Source organism: Mirounga angustirostris, unplaced genomic scaffold (genome assembly GCF_029215605.1).
Source record: "Mirounga angustirostris isolate CCGP_5_RB_7025 unplaced genomic scaffold, mMirAng1.0.hap1 SCAF_12, whole genome shotgun sequence".
NCBI classification, from domain to species: domain Eukaryota; kingdom Metazoa; phylum Chordata; class Mammalia; order Carnivora; family Phocidae; genus Mirounga; species Mirounga angustirostris.
The window spans coordinates 23,426,718-23,451,946 of NW_026991720.1; the positions used below are offsets into that span (position 1 = coordinate 23,426,718).

The 25,229-nt window shown below is 58.2% G+C and overlaps 1 protein-coding gene across 2 annotated transcripts; it reads left to right on the top strand.

The window, feature by feature from the left end:
* Positions 1–1,311: 1,311 nt before the first annotated feature.
* IMPDH1 (inosine monophosphate dehydrogenase 1) lies at positions 1,312–17,376 on the top strand. 2 transcript variants are annotated; one of them, XM_045869858.3, is made up of 15 exons: positions 1,312–1,573; positions 5,033–5,134; positions 7,264–7,312; positions 9,971–10,072; positions 10,193–10,267; positions 10,527–10,733; positions 10,867–10,954; positions 11,778–11,977; positions 12,602–12,692; positions 12,955–13,050; positions 14,366–14,509; positions 14,617–14,761; positions 15,058–15,201; positions 15,328–15,411; positions 16,629–17,376. In XM_045869858.3, exons 1-15 carry the CDS (start codon positions 1,398–1,400, stop codon positions 16,648–16,650), a joined length of 1,725 nt encoding a protein of 574 aa, XP_045725814.1. In that variant the 5' UTR covers positions 1,312–1,397; the 3' UTR covers positions 16,651–17,376. The 2 variants fall into 2 exon arrangements, with proteins under 2 accessions (XP_045725814.1, XP_045725816.1); XM_045869860.3 differs by having other exon boundaries at positions 5,036–5,134.
* The last annotated feature ends 7,853 nt before the right edge of the window (positions 17,377–25,229 follow it).

The following is a 25,229-nucleotide window of genomic DNA, read 5'->3' on the forward strand; positions in this document are numbered from 1 at the left end:
AATATATGACTTTTTTTTTTAAAAAAGATTTTATTTATTTATTTGACAGAGAGAGACAAAGCGAGAGAAGGAACATAAGCAGGGGGAGTGGGAGAGGGAGAAGTAGGCTTCCTGCAGGGCAGAGAGCCCAATGCGGGGCTTGATCCCAGGACCCTGGGATCACGACCTGAGCTGAAGGCAGACGCCTAACGACTGAGCCACCCAGGTGCCCCTCAATATATGACTTTTGAGGGGACACATTCAGTCAACAGCAAAAATTTTGTCTATAATGACATTCATGGTAACAAGATTTCATGTGTGGCCAAGAGTCAGAGACACTGTGTTTTAATCCTAAATCTGGGGAGTGGGTGTGTACATGTATAGGAAAAGATACCAGACAGGATAAAAAGCAAGATCCTACCACTGCATAAATTCAATTTCCTTTGTGAGATGGTTGCTGAAAAGTCTGATCTATAACTCTGCCTTCTTGAAATACATCTTAACTCCCCTAGTCATTCAGTGTTTACCATTTGCTCCCTCGGATTGTCAGGTTTTTAAAAACTATACAGTACAAGAATTGTCAAGTGTTTATTTCCTATCTACTCTGTCTCCTCAAAGAAATTGCCTGAAGGCAAGGGCTCTTTTCTTTGTCATTTTTGAGAGGTGCTCCATCATTGTTGACAAGAATAATAACAGTGGTGAAAGCGGAAAAGTTATGCCTTCTAGCCAGTAAATGAACAGGTTTGAGCGCCTGTGTGCTCAGCCCCACTACCTGGTTATGGGGTACCCCAAAAGAGGGCAGACAAGGCCCTTTTCCTTAAGGAGCCTGCAGCCTTATCTGTTCCTTCCTCAGCCTTATCTGTTCCTTCCTCAGCAGTTAAAAGCTGAGGAGACCGATTTTCCTACAGTCTAAGGGAGTCTATTGAATAGGTAAAAGGGGGGCAGTAGGCAAAGGGAGATGGATTTTCTCCCCGGCCTATCTTGTCCTAGTTGAGGACCCCGTAGGAGGCGCTCCAAAGGACCCTTCCATCGGTGTTCGGAGACGCTCAGCTCCCTCCCTCTTCTGGTTTTCCTTAGAAGGAGCCAGGAGAAACTGGAACGTCTAGACGGAGGGGAAGGTGACGGGGCGGGGGGTTCCTCTGCAGTTCCAGCTCCATCCTCCTGGTAGCCCCTCACTGATCTCGGGGCGGGAGACACCGGCTGAGTCCGAACACCCGCTTCCCGGGCTGGGCGGAGCGCAGTGCCTGGGCCGAGCCTCCCTCCCCTTAGATGCCCCGCCCCCGACACTCAAGCCCCGCCCCGCCGCTCAGGCCCCGCCCCTTCCCCGGCCCCCGACTGGGCTGCGCTCACTCCCCAGCCGGGGCCCGGGGAGCCTCCAGGCGGAGAGGCTCCCGCCCGCCCTGAGCAGCGGCCTCCGCATGGAGGGGCCGCTAGCTCTACTAGCGGGGTTGGGGCCGCTCCCGCCACCGCCGCCGCTGCGGGGAGGCGGGGCCGCCGCTGTTCCGGAGCCCGGAGCCCGGCAACACCCCGGACACGAGACGGCGGCGCAGCGGTACAGCGCCCGTCTGCTGCAGGCCGGCTACGAGCCCGAGAGGTGACGCCCAGGGCAGAGCGCGCGGGGCGCATCCGGGGCGGGCGCGGCGGCTCCGGGAACTCGGCGGCGCGGCGGGGGAGGGGAAGGGCAGGCCCCAGCACCCTTGCCCTCTAACGGCCTCAGCCCCTCACTTCCTGAACCCGGGCTCAGACGCCACGCACCTGGCTTTGGTTGGGGGATGCAGGCAGGCGCTGTGCAAAGGGTTAGGTGCTGCGCCGCATAGGGGAGCAGGTCAGAAAAACGCTTCCTAAAGTCTTAGCCCTGTATCGGACTTCGGTTACACACCCGACGATACCTGGTCCAAGTGGCTCCAGCTCCTGGGGTGGAAACAGTGCCTGTTGGAGTCCCTGTCCAACTTTGTTTACTCCTCCTTTAGCTGTTTCCGCCTAGAACTATCTCCAGAGTCTTACTGGCAGGTGTAGGTGTCCAGATGGATGCTTCCTCAGAGCCGGGTGAGGACGCTGCCCCCTCCTCACCATTCACTGAGGTCCGATGAGGCTGCCAGTGGAGGTCACCTCAGGGTTTCTCCTAAGATTCAGGACGCCCTCCTGCCCTTAGCCTGCTGGGGTGTGTGAGAGTCACTGGAGGAAGAGTGGGGGTGTTGAGCTGGGCCCCAGGGGTACTGGCTGAAAAGGAGACAGTGGCTAATCTCTGGATTGTATCACAGCTTGAAATGCAATCCCGCTGTCCTTCCGGTCCAGAGGCTTTGGGCTTCTTTCTCTGCTCCATCTGTTGGTGCTCAGCAGCTTGGGGAGGTGACCTGGAAGCTGGGTTTGGGGGGGGGGGGGGTCTGGGGGAATTAGCCCTGCAGCTCTGCACAGGGGCTGGCGGCTTATGTAAGAACTTTTAAAGGCTTAAGGGGCTGCTGGGTGAAGCCTGGCCCCCCCTCCCCTGGCAGGCTGCCTCTCTAGAATTACTCAGGTTGGGGAAGCCCTGTCCTTCCTCCCGTCCTAGAAATCTAGCTCCTGGGGCCCAGGGTCCAGGGCAGTAGGGAGAGGCCAGATGAGGTGAGGGAGTAGGCTGGGGCACTTGGGGGCTTGATGGAGGCAGTGCCTTGGTTACACAGGTATTTCACAAGTATCATTTCAGAGCTCAGACTGGGGCCACGAAGGGGCGTTCCTTCTCCAGATTGTACTTGTGCACAAAGGAGCCATCCCACCCCCAGTCTTCGAAGAACCTGTGTCAAACCGGAGCCCCAGCTGGGTGGTGTAATGAGACTCCAGGCCTGCTGGCTAGACCTCCATCAGCTCTCACTGCCTTCGAGCTGTGCAAACAGGGCAGGGTTGCATGAGAAATCCTGGGTCCTGGGTTTGAGGCTAGCGCTATTGTTCTCTGGCTTGAACTTGGGCAAGCCGAGTTCCTTGTTCCAGCTCAACAATGCCAATGTTTTTGTTACCTCTTCTCTCTGTCCCCACCCTCCCCTCAAAAGTGTTTTGAAATCTTGTCCCTTCAAATGGCCCCAGACCGGACAGAGACGTCTGGCTGCCCGCCTGGGCACTATTCCCCCACTACTCTGAAGGTGCTTAGGCCTGCACCTCTGCCCTACGGCCTTCACAGCTGCTAGGTGGGGAGCCTCAGGGGACCAACAGCCCTTCCTCATGCTGAGGAGGCCCACTGGTTGCCTCGGTGTCTCCTCCCCATGGAGGAAGCAGCTGGGGGAAGATCAGGAAGAGGGAGGAGGAAAGCCACGGGGATGGATTAATGGTCTCTGGAAAAGGACAGCCTAACCCAGGGCTGAGCCCAGGAGCTTAGAGTAATGAGGAGCCCTGACAGGTCAGAGCTGGAGGTGGCGTGGGGCAGCAGGAGGGGTGTAGGGCCATAAGTTCTGTCATCACTGGGAAAGTGACCCTCCCCATAACTCAGCCTGGCAGCCTCCTCCCCTGGGTCCAAGTTCTAGGCTGGGGCAGATGTCACATTAATTTCATTTGAGATGGCAGAATCCAGCTGCTGTCCTGTGCCCCAGCTCTGACCCATTCTGTAGGGGATAGTGCCCCAGAGCAGGTCCCTTAGAGATCTAGAGAGACCACAGGGGCAGCCTGTGTTCTTTTGCCGTTCCGGTCCCATCCTACTGCTACAAAGGTGCCCCCAGAGCAGCTCTGGGTGGCCAGGGTCCGTTCCCTGGATGGGAGAGGCTGGGCATCCCAGGGAGCCTCCCCTGGGCCTGGCTGCTACCAAACTGCTGAGAGGTAAACAAACGCAGCCTCCCAGGGCTGGGGGGGGGGGGGGGGGGGCGGGGAGGACGGAGCACCACAGCCAGCCAGCCACCTTACCAGGAAGACTGTGTCCTTGCCCTGCCTTTCTCCCTCCTTACCAAGAAGTGAGCTGGGGGGACCACAGGAGGGGGAGGGAGGAGTTTGGGGGTGGGGGGATCCGCTCTCTAGTTTTTGGTCAGGGAGTAGCATTAGCAGTTCTGGTCACACAGAGGGAGGGTCTGTCCCCTGCCACCCCACCTCTCCTCATGTGAATCAATTTGCTACCAAATCTTAGTGCCCCCATGTAGAAATCTGGGTCTTGCTGGGCCCACAAACCTTTCCTCTCTGGGGTTAAGACTCCCATGATTATACACCACTTTCTGAGCTGGGGACAGGGTTGTGGGACCCAAGCACTGGATCAGGAAGCCAAGGCAGTACCCATCCTCCCTTGCTTGCTGAACTGAAGGTTTTGCAACTGTAAAGTGGGCCTACCTAATAGTTGGCAGCTAATGGACTGTAGAGTAAATGTGATCATTTCTGAAAAATGCCTTGTAAACTGCAGACGGCTTCAGGGCCGCCCAAAGGTCAGGGAATGTCATTGTTGAGAGTGCCTGCCCCCTAGGCACGATTCTGGGGGAGATGTTGCCCACTGGGGGGGTACAACCACAAACTCCAGTATGTTGGGGAGCTGTGAGCCCACACCAGTTCCTCAGGGCTCCAAGTCCCCGTCACAGTCTGGCCCTTGGTCTTGGGTAAAGGCAAACCGTGTTGGAGGTATCCCTGAGGTGGGGAATAGGACAAGGGGAGACGGGGGCCGGATGGCTGGGGGAGCCCAGAGTGCGGCCACCCAGGTTGGGAGTGAACCTGGGAGCGAGCTGCGGGGGGGGGGGGGGGGCGCGAGGAGGCGGGATGACAACGGGTGGAGGGGGCGTGTCCCGGCCTGGTTCAGTCCCCTCCCCCCACTGGATGCACACTCCCTCCCCCGCCCGGTACGCGGGGCCGCCGTGCCACTGCAGACGGCGGCGGGACCCGGCTCCGCGGGGCCTTTGTGCGGCGCGGGGCGGAGGCGGCGGCCTCCGGGGGAGGGGCGGGAGGAGAGGGCGGCGCCCCGGGCCCGCCTCGCCGCTGCCGCAGCCCCCGCCCCCGGCCCGCCTGGCCCGCGGCGGCAGCGTGGCCGCGGCGCGGCGTCAGCACAGCCGCGGCGACAGCAGCCACAGCAGCGGGGCGGCCCGCGCGGGTGTTTATGTCGGGTCGCGGTGTCTCCCAGCAGCATGGCGGACTACCTGATCAGCGGCGGCACCGGCTACGTGCCCGAGGATGGGCTCACCGCGCAGCAGCTCTTCGCCAACGCCGACGGCCTCACCTACAAGTAAGCGCCTGGGGGCCTCGGCCCCACCTCGGTGCACCCACCCGCGCGCCTCGATCCCCCGGCCCCGGCCCTGCACGTGCGCCGTTCCCCCCTCGGACGCCCGCGTTCTCCGGCCCCGATTCGAGTGACTTGGGGTGGGGGTGGGGGGCTGGGCGAAGGAAGGAAGGAGGCCCGCGCTGAGAGCAGACGGACGTGGCACAGCGACATCGCGGGCCCTCGGTGCCATGCCCCGTTTATGGTCGGATCCGGGTTCGGCCTGCCCCCTTCCTCCTCTCGTGGGCATTTTGGCCCCATGGAGGGGCCTTGGGGCATGTGGGAACTGGAGATGTGGGAGTTATGGAGAGACTTTTTCCAGACCTTGGTCCAGAACACCCTCTCGCTCCCAGCTCACATGAGTGCAGAAGGGACCCTGGAGCCCAGCTAAGGCAGCTGCTTGGGTGTTGCCTCCAGGTGAGGCCCAGCTGGCCAGTTGGGATGGCTCCTTTTTCCCACGGACCTGTGCAGCCTTCCTTCCACTTGTGCCCCGCGTGCCCGCTGGTTAGCACTAGTGCTCCCCTGGGCCTGGGTCTTCTGTGACTGCCACCCCAAGCCCACCCCCCATGGGATTTTGGAGGAGGATGAGACCTCTCCGTTTGCCTCTGGCTTAGTTTGCTTTTCCACGGGCCCTGGGCCAGTTGTCCTGCGGGCTGCAGGCCTGGCACTAGCTCACCTCCTGGCTGCAGGACTGTGTCCATGCCAGGAAAGGGCATCAAAACCTGGGACTGGGAGGAGTGGGGTTGCTGGTAAGTCAAAAGCACCCCTGCCCTGTCTCCTGCCAGTCCCTGCCCTCGCCTGTAAGCATTCCTGCTTGGCAGGCAGTTTCCCTAGACACCAGGATTCCCAGTCATTCCCGAGTGGCGCGCTTGCCTGGCCGTGGCTGGGGTGTGTGGGCCAGGTGAGGGATATAGATAATGCTGAGAGAATGTCCAGGGGCCCAGACTCCAGCATTTCTCCTCCTGCCTCTTGGTGAGCTACAGAAGCCTCTTCACTGTACAGAGGGCTGCCAAGGGGGCAGGGGCAGTTAAGGTTCTTTATTTGTTTGGGGGTCTTTGATGAAGGGGGAGAAAGTATCTCTTTGATATATTGTTCACTGGCATCTTCTAGGAAAACTCACTAGGGAAATTCCTAGGAGTTTCTCTAGGTTTGGGGCAGGTTAAAGACCCCACCCCTCCGATCCACCCTGGAGCTTTTCCTTCCTGCACTGGGGTGCCTGCTGCTTTGCTTAGTCCGGTTGGGAGTGTTCCTGAAGTTTGGAGCATTTGCTTTTGGGTGTGTCTTCAAGGCCCTGTGACTTCAGGCAGATCGAGCCCATGGGGCCCCTGGGCTATGGCACTCTACTCTGCCATACCCCTGCAGGCCTACACTCTCCTGGGGATTGCTGTGACCGTGGCCCACCCTAGTGTGGGCAGCCCCCAGTGTTGTGAGCTGCCATGCTTTGACCAGGGCCCCGGTGTCCTGGTCCTAACAGCTGTGAAGCCCCCTTCCACCCTTTTTCTATCCCAGGCCATGTCTGTGGGTTGTCCCAGTCCAACTGGAGTGGAGTGCCTGCTCTGTCCGAACACGCCCCATGCTCAGCCCCCTGGGGTCCCTCCATGCTGTTCTGAACCCCGTGTGACTCAGCAGCCCCGGCCCTGGGCTGTGCAGCTTGTCCTGTGCTTTGTGGTGTTCATGCCATGCTGCACTACTAAATGGTTTTCGGGTTCATTCCGTGTTTGCTGACTGTCTCCCCCTATCAAGATGGAGAAGTGTTCAAGGGCAGGCACTGTATGTACTCTGGGTGTCATTACAGGAACTTCTGTGTCCCTCCATAACTCTGAGCCCTGAAGGCAATGGACATTTGGGGCCAACCGCCTTGGTGGCGCCCCAGGTCCACAGACCTTCTGCTGGCTTCGGCTCTAGGTCTCTGGGCTGGAGTCAGCAAGATGCTCGTGGGGGGCTTGAGGGGGTGCTTCAAGCCCTGACCAGGGAATCGCCAGGATCAGAGGGCTCCCCTCTTCCCAACCCCATGCTGCCTCCCCTAGGCATGGCAGGCCCCACCCCTTTTGGGGACCCCTCCCCACCCAGTAACATTCACTTTTCTGTCTTCACAGCGACTTCCTGATTCTCCCAGGATTCATAGACTTCATAGCTGATGAGGTGGTGAGTACCTCTTCTGCTGACCTGGGGGGAGAGGGACCAGGTATGTGGTAGAAGAGGCTGGCTTCTTGCTCAAGGGCAGGGTGTGGGAGAGACTTTTCTTGGGGATGTAGCCTTTATTGCTGCCAGAGAAACTGGCACAGTGCAGTGGGTCATGTCTAATGGGGCAAAGGCAGCCTTGGGGATTCGGGGGTATGCGGAGCGGTGGGCCTGGCACAGGGCGGGAGGGCTGTCACTGACAGAGCCTGTAGCGAGGTTCAAAAAGGCCCTGGGACGGGATGGGCATGGGTATGGCAGCCCTCTTACCATAGACAGGAAGGATTAGATTTTGTCTGAAATGCTGAGCAAGGACATGACAGGAGCCAGTACAATTCTGGAGACTTTGGATGAGGTGGACACACTTGTTTGTGGATCTGTATGCACAGGAATTGGCAAGAGGATTTGAAAGAATTAGATTTTGGACAAATACAAGGAAACACGGTGCCTCGCTTTATTGGAGGGGCTCAGCAATGAGCCAAGTGAATGAACAATGTTCTTTACACAATTAAGATATGACAAGCTCGTAGAAGCCAAGGGGTAAGTGCTGACAAGTATAAGTCATTTCACGGAAAAGTTAGATTCTTCTTCTTCTTTTTTTTTTTTTAAGATTTTTATTTATTTGTCAGAGAGATAGCGAGAGAAGAGCACAAGCAGGGGGAGCGGCAGACAGAGGGAGAGGGAGAAGCAGGCTCCCCGCTGAGCAAGGAGCTGGATACGGGACTCGATCCCAGGACCCTGGGGTCATGATCTGAGCTGAAGGCAGAGGCTTAACCCACTGAGCCACCCAGGTGCCCCAAGTTAGATTATTCTATGATGAATTCATGCACGTTAAAGAAATAGTTTCCTGGGGCGCCTGGGTGGCTCAGTTGGTTAAGCGACTGCCTTCGGCTCAGGTCATGATCCCAGGGTCCTGGGATCGAGTCCCGCATCGGGCTCCCTGCTCTGCGGGGAGCCTGCTTCTCCCGCTCCCACTCCCCCTGCTTGTGTTCCCTCTCTCGCTGTGTCTCTCTCTGTCAAATAAATAAATAAAATCTTAAAAAAAAAAAAAAAAAGAAATAGTTTCCTTTGTTGCTGTTACTGATGTTTATTCAGGTCTGAACCTCAAGAAAGACCAAAGGCCCCAGTGTGCCTGGATCACTCTTGTATCAGGGAGACTCCCGTCCAGCCTGTGTAGCCAGTGCTGATGCGGACGGATTTTTAGGGGAGAATTTGGGCTATTCTGGACCTGTACCTTATGATGGCAAGCAGGATGTCTTGGTTCAGCTCTTCAGTTTAACAAAGTTTACCAGGCCCTCTGGCTTTGTGCCAGACCTTGGGCAGGGTGTGAGGAAGAAAGGGATGGAAAAGTCCCCTCCTGGCTATCAAGGGTCTCCCTGTCCTGTGGCCTAGGTCAGGAAGGCTGCGTGGCTCTTCTCCTGTGGTATGATGGGAGAGGAGAAGGTGGAGTTCTCTAGACTGCAGGGCCATGGTTCTGAACCAGGTTCTGTGAGATGGACTTCAGGGGCCTACGAATCTCCAAAAATTCTATACCAAAGTCTGTGAGTGCTTTGGAGGCTAGGATCCACAAGCTGTTGGCCTGAATCTCAGAGGCAGATTCCTCCCCAATGTGTATTTGCAGCTCTGACCTCTCCCCTGAGTGGCAGACCCTTGGTTCCCTACTTTCCTGGAGGTCTGATAGACTCCTTCCTGCGCCTTCTCCTCCCAGTCACAGCCTCTCCCGCCTGGCCCTGCCCAGCAGCCTCCTTGGTGGCCTCCCTGCCTCAGGCCTTGTCACGTAGAGTCCATTCTCCACATCAGAGCCTGAGCGAGCTCTTTAAAACATAAAGCAGAGGCGCCTGGGTGGCTCAGTCGTTAAGCATCTGCCTTCGGCTCAGGTCGTGATCCCAGGGTCCTGGGATCGAGCCCCGCATCGGGCTCCCTGCTCAGCGGGAAGCCTGCTTCTCCCTCTCCCACTCCCCCTGCTTGTGTTCCCTCTCTCGCTGTCTCTCGCTCTATCAAATAAATAAAATCTAAAAAAAAAAATCTATAAAACACAAAGCAGAGCATGTCTCTCCTCTGCCTGAGACCCTCCTGTGGCTTCTCCTCCTAGCATCGAATCTGAGTTCCTCTCCGTGGCCTTCAAGGCTATACATCCTCACCACCCACCCACCCCCCTGCCTGCCTCTCGCCCCTTAGCCCCTGCCTGCCCCCCCTCTTCTACTGTGCTAGCCTTTTTCTGTGTTAAATACACCTCAGGAAGACTGGGAACAGAGGCCAGGTTCACACACACAGCTCCCTCTGCCTGCAGCGACAGTCCCTCAGACTCTGACTTGATTGGTTCTCACTTGTCACACCCCAAGAGAGAGGCTTCCCCTGAGCACCACATCCTTCTTCCTGTGGCCACTTGGATTTGTTGTCTTTCTTTGGAGCCTTTATCCTGACTGAAATAATCTCGTTTTTTGTGTTTGTCATCTTTCTTTCCAAGTAGACTGTAACCTCCAGGAGGGATGGCAGGGTCCTTACCTGCCGTGTCCACTGCTGGATCTGCAGGCCTGTCCTGGTGCCGGGGACCCATAGGAGCTCAGTAAATGTTTGTTGATTGAACGGTAAAACTCTTCACATAGACCGTGCCTCTATTCTCAGGACCTGACTTCAGCCCTGACTCGGAAGATCACCCTGAAGACGCCGCTGATCTCCTCCCCAATGGACACTGTGACAGAAGCCGACATGGCCATTGCCATGGCTGTGAGTCAGGCACTGGGGTGAGGGTGGGGGTGCTGAACGTGGGGGGCTGGATTCAGAAGTGGGGTTTGCAGAGCCAGAGGGTTGGCGCCTGGCACTGATCCTGCTTCCCTTCCACCCCAGCTGATGGGCGGTATTGGTTTCATTCACCACAATTGCACCCCGGAGTTCCAGGCCAATGAGGTGCGGAAGGTCAAGGCAAGTACCAGGACTGTCCCCAGAAACAAGATTCGACCTGGCCGCCCCCTCCTTTGCTATCCCTGCAGGCTGGTGCATCCCCTGGCTGACTCCTGTGGGCTCTTGTCCGCCCTTCTCCTCACTGGGGACACAGGGCCCAGCCCTCATTCGCCCACTGGCCCATCTCCCCATTGAGAGCCCTGCTTCCTCTGTGGCATGGCTGGCTGCACACCACCTCCGGCCTTCTTCCAGCCTTTTCCTTCCCCGTCTCCACCCACAGAAATTTGAACAGGGCTTCATCACGGACCCCGTGGTGCTAAGCCCCTCGCATACCGTGGGCGACGTGTTGGAGGCCAAGATTCGGCATGGCTTTTCCGGCATCCCCATCACGGAGACAGGCACCATGGGCAGCAAGTTGGTGGGCATCGTAACCTCCCGAGACATTGACTTTCTTGCCGAGAAGGACCACACCACCCTCCTTAGTGAGGTATGTGCAGGGCAGAGGGAGGACCGCACATCCTGGGGCCTCAGGCTGGTGCCTGTGACCAGGGACCAGAGGGAGGCCTGGCTCCCTTCTCTCTCACCTGCCAACCTGCAGGCAAATGTTCCTGACTCCACAGGTGATGACTCCGCGGAATGAGCTGGTGGTGGCTCCGGCGGGCGTAACGTTGAAAGAGGCAAATGAGATTCTGCAGCGCAGTAAGAAAGGTACCTGGGAGTGGGCAGAAAGCTCAAGACCCCCCAGTCTGGCTCCCAGTACCCCAGGCCCGCTGTTCCTTCGGAGCTTTGTAGATTGTCCCAACAACCAGACTGGCTGGGCCTTAGGGAAGGTTTGAATAATCCCGGGTTGGAGCATGAATCCTGAGATCCTTTTCTGGCTTAGGAAAACCTGTCCCTTATTCAGCATCTTCACACTGTGTCTCCCCATAAAGCTCGTCCTGTGAAATGCTCATCACTAAAAAAGTCTGAAACGTGCTGCTTTCTATCTCCCATATCCCACTAAAAAATTGAATGTCAACTTATTAAAGGCTCTGAGAAGTCCTGCAGTTAAGTTTATTTGACATTGGGGCTGCTGACACAATATTCATTAGGTCCCCATGGGAGACACTGGGCAGTGCCTTCCTGGCTCATACTGGATTGTTTTCTGGGGGTGGTATTGGAGAGGGTACGTGTTCCTCTCTGCAAGACAGCCTTACATTTGCGCCTTGGCTAGGAGTTTTCGACCACTGTGGCCTGTGGCCTAGCCGGTGAAAGGCTGCCAGTGCTCGGGGGCCACCCACCCAGCCTGGTTGGGCCGCAGGGCAGGAAGAGCTCCGGACCCCACTTGGCTCCGACGTTTCTTTGCTTCCTGTTCCTTGGGCAGGGGGCCAGATCCCTAGGAGCATTTCTTGGGTGGGTGCTGTCACCTAGTGGCTGGTCTGGGTACTTCAGTAGAATCTCTGGCCTGGTCTGTTCCGTCCTTACCATCCCGGACTCCCACTCCAGCCCCGAGAGGCCTGCTCCTTCACCTAACCTCTGCACTCCTCATCAGGGAAGCTGCCCATTGTCAACGATCGTGATGAGCTGGTGGCCATCATTGCCCGCACTGACCTGAAGAAGAACAGGGATTACCCTCTGGCCTCCAAGGACTCCCACAAGCAGCTGCTGTGTGGGGCGGCTGTGGGCAGCCGTGAGGATGACAAGTACCGCCTGGACCTGCTCACCCAGGCGGGCGCTGACGTCATAGTGCTGGTATGTGAGCACTGCGCCCGGGCACGGTGGTTCAGGAGGGCAGACGCTTACTGAGACCGGGGTTTGCCCCTAATGCAGCCTGGAATCGGAATTAGGAGGGTCACTGGTACTCTGACGGCTCAGGGCAAACTGGGGGCCCCTTGGAGGGCCCTCCGCACCCTAATACTTAGAGCTCACATTCTTTGAGGACCCCCCGCTTGCCGGGTCCTGCACTAAGACCTTTATGTGGATGAACTCATTTGATCCTCACCACGGCTCCCTGAGGTTCAATCCCACACCCATCCGTCCGATGAAGACACCAGGGTGGGCGAAATTCAGTAATTTCATCTGGTAGTGAGTTGGTGGGAACAGGCTGTGGCCCCAGGCAACACCTCCTTGCGGTGAGGACCGGTCCATACAGCGGGTATGACGGGACTTTGTCTGCTCTGAGACCACAAACTAGTGGTGCTCAACCTTCGAGACTCAGTCTGCTGAGAGCTATCAAGTGTTTCCCCAGCGGGAAAAAAAAAAGAGCTTTCTCAACATTTTTCGTACAATTTCAGGAGTTTGTCTGCTCTGATTCCCCTCCCCCGGTGAGGACTGTTAGCCACGGAAGCTTGAGCTTTCCTGTCCCCCTCCTCACAGGACTCCTCCCAGGGGAACTCCGTGTATCAGATTGCCATGGTGCACTACATCAAGCAGAAATACCCCCACCTCCAGGTGATTGGGGGGAATGGTGAGTGCGGGGGCCCCCGGCAGCCCCCTGCCCTTGCTCTCGCACTGCGTAACTTTTCCTCTGTCCTTCAGCATCCCTAGGTGATGGCATTGCCCCTGCATGGGGGCAGAGGGCTGAAGGAATGGGCTTGGTCCCTGGGGGTTGGGGTGGGGGGGCTAGAATGGGGTCCCAGGCAGCCCCAGGGTAAGGCAAGGACATCCCATACTCACACTGTTCCTCTTTCCCCGCTCCTCCAAACCCTCCTCCCCACCCCACCCCCCAGTGGTGACAGCGGCTCAGGCCAAGAACCTGATTGATGCTGGTGTGGACGGGCTGCGTGTGGGCATGGGCTGTGGTTCCATCTGCATCACCCAAGAAGGTAGGTGTCAGGAGAGCGATGCCAACAGGAACGTCCTGCTGGCCCTCCCCAGGCTCTGGGCCCCCACTCTTGTCCCAGAGATGCATGCCGAGTGCGCGCTGTGCCAGGCCCCTTCCCAGGATGGGGGTCAGGGGGTGACCTGGGCTCAGACTCTGTCCATCTGGCCTAGTGACTTGCGGGAGGCTGGTGTAAGATAAGGTTACTGGGAGTTTTGGGAGTGTGCCAGCCTGCTTCTCAGAGTCTGGTCAAGAAGGCCCGATCTGGAGGCGCAAGGCTGGTGTGGCTACATCTCTGGGGGCTCCTTGGAAGCCCGCTCAGAGTTGGGATAAGCTTTGTGACAAGGCAGATAATTAAGATGTGGAGCTAGCATGTCCCTGAATGTGTAAGGACATAGAGCCTCACCACTGTGCGGCGGTAGTGGGGGAGGGGGTCCACTCGGTCACAAAGCCCTTCTACGGGGCGCGCTCCTGACCACGAAGTGGGGGAGTGTGAGACCCTGATGCATGTCCCCGTGTGCTTGAGGGGTGCTCCCCGGAGGCTGGTGTCTGACTTGTGGGTCCTGGCTTGGCCTGAGGGGATGTATCTGGCCCCTTGGGTGAGGGTCATTTCTCCACAACACCGAGTGACCCGTTTGGTCTTGTCTGCCCAAAACGTCTCCTCCTTTTGGTCTTCAGAGCCTCTGCTAAGCCTTCGCCCTAGCTGACCACCATGGTAAATGTGGGCCTTCACTCGGTGACTCGACAAATATTAATCGAGCGCCTGTTATGTGTCAGGCCCCGTTCTAACTCTTGGGATGCAATAGGGACAAAACAAACCACAGGTACTTCCCGAGAGGGCCTCTCCTCCACTTTATCCAGCTTCACCTCCGTCCCGAGATAAGTGCTAGTTCCTTAGACTTCCCACTTACAACCTCATACTTTAAAGACCTTGGACAGTTAAACTCGGAGGAATGCACACCAGTATCCCGAAGGGGGCTGTGAGTACCTCACCCTGGGAACAGGCTTTGCAAATGAGAGAGGTTGAGAGAGACGTTGAGCTTGGGGAACCCCCAGCCCCAAGCCCACCGGTCTGGGGGTGGGGGCGCTATGCTCTGAAGGCCGTCAGAATCCTGCATGGTGCTGTTCTGGGTGGGGTGGGCCAGGTCCCTGGAGTGCCGTCGCCCCTAGTGTTCTTTGCTGCCGCCTGCCTTGTGCCCCAGAAATACCGTCCAGCCTCGTCCCTTCTCCCAAGCGGGGGCGGGGGCGCATGGACAAAGGGGCCTCTACCTGGTTCCTGCGTTGCCGTTGGCACCTCTGACTGGCGTGCCCTCCCGCAGTGATGGCGTGTGGTCGGCCCCAAGGCACCGCCGTGTACAAGGTGGCTGAGTACGCCCGGCGCTTTGGGGTGCCGGTCGTCGCCGACGGTGGCATCCAGACCGTGGGGCACGTGGTCAAGGCCTTGGCCCTGGGAGCCTCGACAGGTGAGGGGGTCTGCTGGGGATTGGGCAGGCTGGTGGGGGGCTGGGAGCTGGGCGAGGGCAGTAGGAGGTCTGTGGGGCTAGAGGCACTGACCCCTGAACCACTACAGTGATGATGGGCTCCCTGCTCGCCGCTACCACGGAGGCTCCCGGCGAGTACTTCTTCTCGGACGGGGTGAGGCTCAAGAAGTACCGGGGCATGGGCTCCTTGGATGCCATGGAGAAGTGCAGCGGCAGCCAGAAACGATACTTCAGGTGCCCTGCTTCGGAACCCCGGCCCCAGGCAGATGAGCCCGCAGTCCTCCGGCGTCCACGCCGCCCGTGACTTCCCCATGTGGTGCCCCGTCTCCGTATTCCTGTTCTGCAACCCGAGGCACAGGGTGCAAGTCGTGGCCCTGGGGTAGTACCTGGGCCATCTGACCCGGCACCCCGGGAGTGGCTGCTCTGGGGGGCCTTCTGGGTGGTATCCCCTCTGCTGGTACCCTCAGGAGGCGGGGGGGGCTCCCCTGAGCCATGGGCCGCTTGGCTCAGTCTCTTTGCCCTCCACGCAGTGAGGGGGATAAGGTGAAGATCGCACAGGGCGTCTCGGGCTCCATCCAGGACAAAGGCTCCATTCAGAAGTTCGTGCCCTACCTCATAGCAGGTATCCAACATGGCTGCCAGGATATCGGTGCCCGTAGCCTGTCTGTCCTGCGGTGAGTGCTGTGACTGGGGGGTGGGGGGTGGGGACGGGACCCAGGAGGCTCCTGGCTCCTCCCTGCTTCCTCTCTTTCTTGCTCTGTCCTCGGTGTCCCTGATGCGCTCCACCTACCTGCCTGCAGGTCCATGATGTACTCAGGAGAGCTCAAGTTTGAGAAGCGGACCATGTCGGCTCAGATCGAGGGTGGCGTCCATGGCCTGCACTCGTAAGTGTGGTGGCCTCCTCGCCCCCGCTGGCTGGCACTGGGTCGGGCAGGTGGGGCCGTGGTTCAGAGGCCAAGCTGAGGTTTCAGGGAACCCGTGGACCGTCTGCTCCAGGGATGGATGCTGCTGCAGGATGACCCCATCAGCCTGTCCTACAGGGCCTAGCGCACCCTTGACCCCTGTCCTTTAGCCCCCCGCGCAGGCAGGCCCCTCCCCTCCCCTCGGGCATCTCCCCGAGCAGGGCATGGGAGGTGTGGCTGCTGGCCCCTCCTGGGCTCCCAGTCCCTTGCTTGCTCAGAAGCTTGGTGGCTGGTGGCAGGGGCTGGTGGCGCTGGGCTCGTGCTGGTGGCAGCACCAGGCAGGCAGGCGGAGGCCGGGGGCACGAGCCCCCTGGCGGGGAGAAGGGCAGAGAGACAGACGCCAGGGCCGGCGCTGGGGCGGCCGCGGGCGGGGGCAGTGCTAGTTGGCAGCGGTCGTTGCAGAGGCATGCGTCCCCGCCCTGGTCGAGAGGGCCTGTCCCCCCAGGCATCGGCTGGCGTCTAACCTGTGTCTCTTTCTGCCCCATCCTCCCGTAGCTATACCTTTCTGCCGTGTAAGTAACCGCGCTGCCCGGGCCAAGTGTAGAGTAGAGCAGGGGCAGTCTGGGTGGGACGTGGGCTGGGGGCGGGGGCCCTCGGGTCGGGGGTGGCACTCGGGTGTGATCAGGGGACATGGAGCCTAGGACCGGCACCGAGCTCTGGGGGCAGCCAACCGTGGCCCCTCCTCCAGTGGAAACAGCCCCTGCTGGGGTGCGGACAGATGTCCCTGACAACAGGCCTGAGGTTTCCCTGTCTTGGACTGGACCCAACGACCACAAGGGGCCTAGGCCACTGTGTGTGCAGGGGTGGGGTGGAGACAGGGGCGGCAGAGGTGCAGCTTGGTCTGAGCTTGCTCTAGGAGGATGGACTGTCTTCTTTAGCTGTGTCTCCATCCCCAGCATTGAGGACAGTCTGCTCAGCTGCGGCTGTGGCCAGAAGGAGCATGGCTGTCTCTGGACCTGGTGTGGTTCCTTCAGGACCCTTGGCCTGGGGAACACAGAGGCACAGGGCCTGCCCTTTCCCTCCCCCCTGCCCCCCATGTGGGGGTGCCCTGGCAGCCCAAGGCCTAATGGCAAGGGGATCTGGGAAAGGAGCAGGGTCCAGACACCCACTCTTGGCTTCCCTTTGCCTTGTCCCCACAGTTACGAGAAGCGGCTGTACTGAGGATGGTGGTGGAAGCCGGGGCAGTGGAGGGGGTGCGCCCCAGGGTGCCCCTTTGAGCACCGCCTCCCTCCATAACTGAGTGGTCCATAGATTTGCACTACGGATTCCCCAGCTCCTTTCCAGGGAGAGAGGAGGGGAGCCCCCGAGGGTCTGCGGCAACCCCTGGTCATCCCCTGCAGAGTCAGGACTGCTCCTGGGGCTCGGCTGCCCTGGGGGTCCTCCCGGGCTCCCCCTCCTTCAGTCCCTCTGAGCCTAGCCAGCCTGGGCTCTCAGGCCCTGTGCCTGCCTCAGGTCTCTCTCACTGCAGCCTGCTCCGGCCTGGCGCCCACCCCTGGGGCAGGTGGCCCCTCCTGGCTTCCGTAGGGCACCTCCTTCCCCAACCCCCAACCCCGAAATGGTGCTCTCCTGGCCCTGCCTCTGGCCCCTTCCTGGGCTGCTGCCCCCTCAGCCATATGGCACTTCTGGGCTCCTGACCTAGGCCAGAGGGAGGTCTCTGCCCCCTTCCCCTGGCCCTAGGCTACCCAGGCCCAGCTCCTCAGGCCACTCCCCCCGTCCCTGGCCCTGGGGAGGAGGCTACCCATCATTCCTGACTCACCATCATCCCCAGGTGTACCATTCCTGCCCTCTCCTCTCAGCTGCAGTCGAAGGCTTTAACTTTGCACACTTTGGGGTCACAGTTGCGTCATTGTATATTAAATAATCTGAATAAATCAAGAGGTCTCAATACCTCTGCCGTCCTCTCTCTGCCCCATGTCCATTGGGCAGTTGGCCCCTATCCTGGTGGTGAGCTGGAGCCCCGAGCCCCTATCAGAGCTGGGCTGGAGGCGGGGGCACCAGGCCCAGCCTCCCCAGGAAGGTGAGGAGGGCATTATAGGACTCTAGGGGGGTACTGGCACAAGTGGGCCACATGGCGGGGGTGGGGGGGGTCTCCCAGGCCTGTGCCTTCCCCGGCAATGCTCCCGCTGCCCATGCCCAGCAGCCCACGCAGGCGGACGGTGTGGCAGAGGGGCCACCGAGGCTGTAGAAGACGAGCGTCGGGAGCCTCACCGGTAGCTGCCCGCAAGTCCCCACTGTGGCCTCGTGACACCAAACGGTGCAGCCTGGACGCAGGCGGGAGTAGAGCATGGCTGTGGCCCTGACCTACAGCCGCATCAGCGGACACCCGTGGGTGGGTACCAGGGAGAGGGGGGGCTCAGCTCCCACGGTGCATCTGCAGCTCAGGCCCCGTGTCCCAGCCTCAAACCCCTCCTGGTGGGGACGCACTGACACATGGGCTGCTGAATAGCCGGGGGGGGGGGGGGGTCTTGGGGCATTTACCTTGTCTTCCTCTGCCTCTGTTGCAGTTGGGCAGTGGGCACGCAGGCGTGCCACCCGGTTACAGACACCACTCAGGAGCGGGAGCGAAGATGGCCTGAATGCTCCAGGGGCGGGAATGAGCAGAGGGTGCAGAAACAAAACCCTAGTTCGTGGGTCATGAATAGCTGGAAACATTCCCCTGGCTGTCAGGGAGGGGCTGCCTCAGGCTACTCTGGGTGAGCCTGCTGGTACCTGCCCGCTCCCAGACCCTTCTGGAAAGAGCCCCTTGGTCTGCGGCCAGCCTTTCACGGTGGCATCTTCAGGGGTGAGAAGGGAAGAGCTGGAGGGCAGGACTGTTGGGTAGGTTCAGAGCTGGTTCAGTGACTGCTCCAGGGTGTGGCCAAGTGCCTGGGTCATTGAGAGCCCCCGGAGGCCTTGCATCCTGCAGTCTGTGGTCTCAGTGAGCACCTAAGAGCCCAAGGTGACCCCAGCTAAGTGGGAGAAGGATACACGGATACCAAGGGATGGTAAATGCTGAGAGAGGATGGACCAAAATGAGGTCATGTTTCATACTTTGTCCTGCACGTTGGTTTACCAAAACCGTGCAAGAATCGGCTTGACTAGCAATTGAGAGATGGAAAAGATCTAAGGGTTTTTAGAGAACTACAGAGTCAGTCGGCATCAAGGGTGTGCGTGGTTCAAAGGGAGAATTTTCCTTTTGAGCTAGACCCAACCGGTCAATTAGAGCTGACCAGGAGAATGGGTTACCTTGTAAAAATGACCTTCCCATTACTTGAGGTATGTTAGCCTGAGTTTGGCGCTTCTAGAGGAAATTCAAGCACAATGGCCCTTAAATTTTGGTGCGTATCCAGACCCCCTGGACAGCTAAAAACAAACCCAGAAGCCCAGGCTCACTGAAGTAGGATAGGGTCTGGGCCTCTGAGTTACCACTCAGCCTCAGGGGATTCTGACACATACCCAAGCTTGAGAATCACTGTTTAAGAGGAAATCTGTGAGTGAATTTCCATGATTTCTGAGAGTCGCCAAAGCATGTGCCTTAAGAGTTTCAGATGACGCAGCACCTACCTCATGGCCTCACTGTGGGGATTACATGAGAGAATGTATGGAAGGTTATGGGCGCTCGGTAAATGTTTTAGCGTGTCCTATTTGCCCTCCCCTTCTGCAAAGGAACGGAGGCTGGAAATGAACGCGTGCCAGGCTGGCCCAGACGATACACTCACTCTAGGTTGTATAATTCAGCCCCAGTAGGGGAGGCCCAGGTGGGACAAAGGGACAGTTGCTCTAGGGAGGAAGGCCACATCAGATGGACATTCAGAGGTAGTCCAGAGCCACATTTCGGACAGAGGCAGATCACAGACCCCATAGTCAGCAGAATGTGTCCACCTGCAGTGCAGCCTGGTTCGTGTGGCCCAGGCGCCCCCTCGCCCTCACCCTGGCACCCTCACCTCCCGCCACCAGGCTGCGGAAGACGTGGCCTCGCAGGCACCATCCCAGGTCCGGGCAGCATCTGCGCCGGGTCTTAGGCGTCATGCAGGGAGAGGGCAGGCGCCACCAGCGGGAGCTGCCGCCGTCGCAGTCCCCCCACAGTGACATCGGCACCCAGGCGGCTGGCCCCGGGCTCCGGTGCGGGCACGGGAAGTGGCTCGGCACACTCCCCACGGCCAGCACCTCGAAGCCACGAAGCCATGGGCCAGGTGGAGCTGCAGGTACTTGTGCTAGCCGGGGCAGGGGCAGAAGCTGTGGGGGCCCAGGGGACCCCGGAGGTATGGCTTGCCGTACAGGGGAAGGAGCTGGAGAGCTAGGGGGTAGCAGCGGGGCCGTGGCTGGCCCACGGATGGAGGAGTGGTGGGTGGCCCCCCCCCCCCCCCCGCTGACATCTGCAGGCAGATAGCAGGGGCTCTCAGAAGGCTTGACCCGGTAGCTCAGGAGGGGCTGGACTAGCCCTCTGAAGGCTCTTTCAGCTTCTGTGCTTCTAGTGACAATCAGGAAGTGGGTGGGCAGCCGGCCTGGAGGGGGGTCAGCACCCCAGCTGTGTACAACTCCGCTACCCTTAATTCTCCCTCCAGCCCATCTCCTCATCCGGGAGCGGGGTCTAGAGAGGAAGAGGGGCCAGCCATGGGGAGAGGGGAGAGAGGTAGCTTTCCCCTCCACCCTCACACTGCGCTTTTCCTTCAGGATTCCTCCTGGCTTGTAAGAGCCAGACTCTGACCCCAACCTCTCTGGGTCCATGCCTCCCCGCCCACTTTATACACGGGCCCCTCCTCATTAGGGGGTTGGGGGGCAATTCTGTCCACCTCAGCGCACCCCCAGCAGCCTTCCACCTCCAGCTGAGCAGGGCATCTGCCGAGAGGTAGGGCCAGGGTCAGAGCACGCAGCCTCCGGCAGCACCTACCAGGCCCCAGCTCCAAAACTCTGCTCCCCATACCTGTTGTCCCCAGGACAGGGCCCCTCACCTGCAGGGTGTGGGAGTCACCTTCACAGCCTCCTTTACCTTCCTTCCAGCTCAGTTCCAGGGAGGAGACAGGCAGGGTCAGGCACCCAAGAGACCTTGGTCCCAACCTCCCGCTCCATCCGCTCTGAAGGCCACTGGCAACAGCAGTCTCTGGGCCGAGAGCTCAGGGTCTGGCTCCCAAGTGAGCCGCACTCCGCAGCCCAGCTAGTCGGGGAGGAGGCAGGTGGGTGAGAGGGCGCAGTATTAGCCTGGGACAGGTAGAGACCAGCCTTTCCCTCTCTGGGTGCCTTACTTTCTCTACTTGTGACCCTCATTAGGGAAACAAGAGCACCCCACCCCCACCTCCACTCCAGGCATCTCAACAGCTTCCTGTCTTTTGACCCTGCACATCAGGTCCACTTGACCCTTCACTTTTCAGGGCAGGGTCATCTCAGAGTGGCCAAGGGCAGGTAGGGACTGCCTCGGGTAGCAGACCAACTCGGGAGAGCTGGTTTCTCACAGTGGTTTTCTGCTTCTCTCTCTTCTGCCCCGTGGGGTTGGTCTGAAGCAGGATGATCTGAAGCAATCAGACGTTCCTGTGACAAGCTGTCAAGGTGGGTGGGAAGGTTCTCAGGAAAAGCCAAGAGAAGGGAGGTCAGGACTAGGCTCACCAGGGGTGGAGTGGCTGGGAAGGAAGAAGGGCGCCTTAGGTGGCTGTGGTGTGAGGTCCTTATCATGACCCAGCCCGTCGCTCTCCCACCCCCAACTCTCATTTCTTCCTACTGCTCCTTCCCTGTGGAATGGGCTAGTGGGGAACGAAACGTGTTCTGAGCTTCAGGAAATTAAGGGGAGGAACTTCGTTTGGACCTGACACCACCAGGAACCCTGCTTGTCTGCCCTCGGTCCTTCTATGTGAGGAAGGATGTTGCTTCTACCCCTCCCATGGTCCACGGTGCCTCTAGCCTCTAGCTCCTTTCCATGGCTCTTGTCTCTGGAGATATCTAGGGACACAAAGGAGGAAAGGACTTTTTATGGTGGAGATGGTGGGGGGATAAGAGCAGGGGCCGAGCGCATTCCCTGCTTGGGGAAGCAGGAATCCCCGGTCTGGGTGCTTTAGGAGCAGTGTGGCACTGCATCCAGCAGGTGGCGCCAGGACCCAGCGACCTGCGAGACCCCGGGGACCCTGGAGTGGGGCAGTTACCTAGGCAACAGGCAGCCTTTCTGAAAGCCCTGCCTTTGGCAACCATTCCCTGATTGCCCATGTCCACAGTAAAATTTGGTTTCTGAAGGACAGGGGGAGCACGGAGTGAAGTAATCTCTCAGAAAGGAGACAGGCTGGCTGGGGGTGGGGAGAGGAGTCTAAAAGACCTGCTTTCCGCAGCCATTTATTACGTCACTGTGGTAGGTGCATCTTATCCTCAGCCATCCCATGAGGCTGTAGTACATACTCCTTTATTACGGACGGGGAAAACGAGGCCCGGAGAGACGGTGACTTCCCAAGTCACCAGATGGTAAGAGGTGAGCTCAGTTAGCAAGCACGCCTGCCCAGACCTCCTCCCTTCCATTCCACCCTACCTCCTGGTGGGCATGGTGTCCAAGTCCCTAAGGGAAGCTGGCGGGAGGGGGTTGGGGCTGAGGCCCATCGGGGGACCGGGAGCACTAGGCGTGAAGAGAGCCGAAGATGAACCTGCCCTCTGCAGCACGCCTACCTTTGCCTGGCCTGCGTGGGGCACCCCTCTGCTCAGGGTTCCCCTGACCTGCACAGAGGTGGAGAGGAGGGGATTTCGGAATTCTGGAGCTGGTGTGAACTTCCTAGGGAAACCAAGGCCAGGCAAGTGGTCCAAGAAGGACGAAGCTGGAGCCCAGGACCGTGTAGGAATGGATTCCATTTCAGCAGTTGTGTGGAGAAGGCCGGCTGCAACTGGGTCAAGGGATAGATTTGGAGGATTCTGATTCAGTTCAAAGATCTGATCTACTCTCACTCCGTTGTGATCTCATTCACCTGCTTGCCCCACATGTCCATCAGGATAGTAAATAGGCTCTTACCCTGAACATAACCATAAATGTGTACTGATACCTGAAAACCAGGAGAACAATCCAGTTGGAGTCTACGTCCAAAAGCGGGAGAAGACCGATGTTCCAGCTCGAAGACAGGCAGAGAGAGCAAATTCTCTCTTACTCAGCCTTTCTGTTCTATTCAGACCTTCAATAGATTGGATGAGGCCCACTCACACCGGGGAGGGAAATCTGCTTTACTCAGTCTACAGATTCAAATGTTAATCTCACCCAGAAACCACCCTCACAGACACACCCAGAATAATGTTTGACTAACTCTCTGGGCACCCCGTGGCCCAGTCAAGTTGGCACATAAAATTAACCATCACACGTCCCCACCATCGTCCCAGACCTGGTCCTCCTGAAATCTACCCCATCTCAAAAAATAGCAATTCCGTTCTTCTGGTTGCTGAGATAAAAACAAAAACAAAAAATCATGGAGCCACCCTGCACTCCTCTTTCTCTCACATTCGTGTTAAATCCATCAGCAAATCCTGTGGGCAAGCTTCCATAATACGTCCTCAGTCTAGACACTTCTTCCAGTCTCTCCGCCAGCAAAGGCGGTCTGGGTTACCGTCATCTTTTGCATCGATTCCTGCAAGGAGCTCGGGCTATCCTAGGCCCCAGTGTTGCCTCCCTACAGAGTCTTCACAACATCACAGCCAGGGTGGCTCTTTTCATGCCTCTGCTCAAAGCCCTCCAGTGGCTTCCCCAGGTTAAAAGTAAAATCTAGTCTTTACTGTGGCCTACAAGGCCCTTCACCATCTAGCCCGCCTATGACAGACCTTGTTTTCCATCTGTTTCCCCTTGCCAGTTCTGTTCTAGCCACGCCGGCCTCCTTGCTGTCCTCAAATTCTCCCACCAGGCCTGTTCCCTCTGCATCCCCCAGATATCCATGCGACTCACTCCTTCACTGCCTTCAGGCGTCGGCTGCTGCAGCATCTGGTTAGACAGACCTTCCTTGACCCCGGGCACAAAACAGCAGACCACTCCCCTACCTCCATCCCTAGCACTTCCTTTTCCTGTTTTGTTGTTTTCCATAACACATCACAGACATACTCTCTGTTTATATGTATGTGGTCTGTTTTCCTTTGTAATGTCTTCATCATGGAACACGGCGTTGGTCTGAAATACCAGTTGAATAGAATGAATGAAATCGTAGAACACATATTCATCACCTAACGCACACCGCTGAGTACAGCAAGCAGAGGATGCAAAGATAGGGTTGACGCTATGCTGCGCACTGTGTTTCATGCATTAGGTCATTTAATACGGCCCCATGTACTAGAAGCTTATTATCATCCTCATTTCTGGAGGAGAAAGCAGGCTCAGAGAGGCAAAGTTATTTACCCAAGGCTGCCCAGCTACTCCACCACTGAGCCAATTGTGACCCAACCATTTGCTCTCTAACCCCAAACTCCCTACCCCTCCCTCTCTGCCAGGGGAGCCCAGGAGAGCCCAGGGGCGAAGGAGGAAAAAGAAGAGAGGAAAGGAATGCTCCTGCCCCCTCAGGAGAGAAGTAGAACAGGACTGAGCTCATGGGGCCCTGGGTGACAGAGCACCACCCCAGCCCCTGCTGGCCTCCTCCCTCCACTCGTGTGGCCTCTACAGCCCCAGGGCTGATTGGGCTCCCTCCCCTGGCACCAGCCTTCTTTGCCACACCCCCACCCTTGCCTGGGGCCTGGCTACACAGGGATCCCTTTCTGGCCCAGTGAGGCATGTAAGCCCGGGCTGACAGGCGTCCGGATGCCAGGGCAGCTGTGGCTGGCCAAGGGTGAGGTCACAGGCTGAGCACTCCATGCCCCGCCCTCCTCTCTCATCACAGGCCCACTCCTTGCCCTGCCCAGCTGCAAAAACTCCCCTCCAAACTCCCTCCTGCATCAAAGCTTTGCCCCTGTGGGCTCCGGCCTCTCCTGGCAAGGCGTCATGTATGAGTTTACTGATGCTGCTATAACAAATCACCGCAAACTTAGCCGCTTAAAACAACACACATTTATTAACTTACATTTCTGGAGGCTGGAAATCCAAAATAGATCCTCCAGTCTGTGCTCCTTCTGGAGGCTGGAGAGGACAATCCTTTGTCTTGTCCAGCTTCTAGAGGCCGCCTGAATTCTTTGGCTGGTGGCAACCTCCTCCATCTTCAAAGCCGGCAGTTCAGCGTCTTCCAATCCCCTTGTCTTTCTGACCTCTGCTTCCATTTTCACGTCTGCTCTGACTCCGGCCCTCCTGTATCCTTCTTATGAGGACTCTTATGATGACATTGGGCCCACGGGGATCATCTTCCCACCTCAAACCCTTGACATAGTCATACCTGCAAAGTCCCCTTTGCCGTGTAAGGTAACATATTCACAGATTCTGGAGATTAGGGTGTGGACATATTTGGAGGGCCATTATTCAACTTTCCAGGACCCAGCTAGGATGCTCATTGCCTCCATAACTGAGGGGGTATTTACAGCACATTTACCATGAGCCTCACTCTACTCCATGCTACACACCATCAGTATTATCTCACACGTTCCTCTGAGGTGGGCAAGGATCCCCACTGTACAGATGAAGAGCCCAGCCAGCTCCAGAGCCCGCGGGCTTGCCTCCATCCCAAGGTTGCCTCTTCAGACTGCAGATGAGCATCCTGATCTGGCCTGCAAGCTCCCCGAGGCAGGGGTTGTGTTTTAGCCCTCAGGGGTCCTGGTGTGGGACACAGAGGAAAGGGTACCTGGGCAATGTTGAGATAGAGGGAGAGATCAGATTTGTGGACTGGGGCTCGGGGATGGGCTCT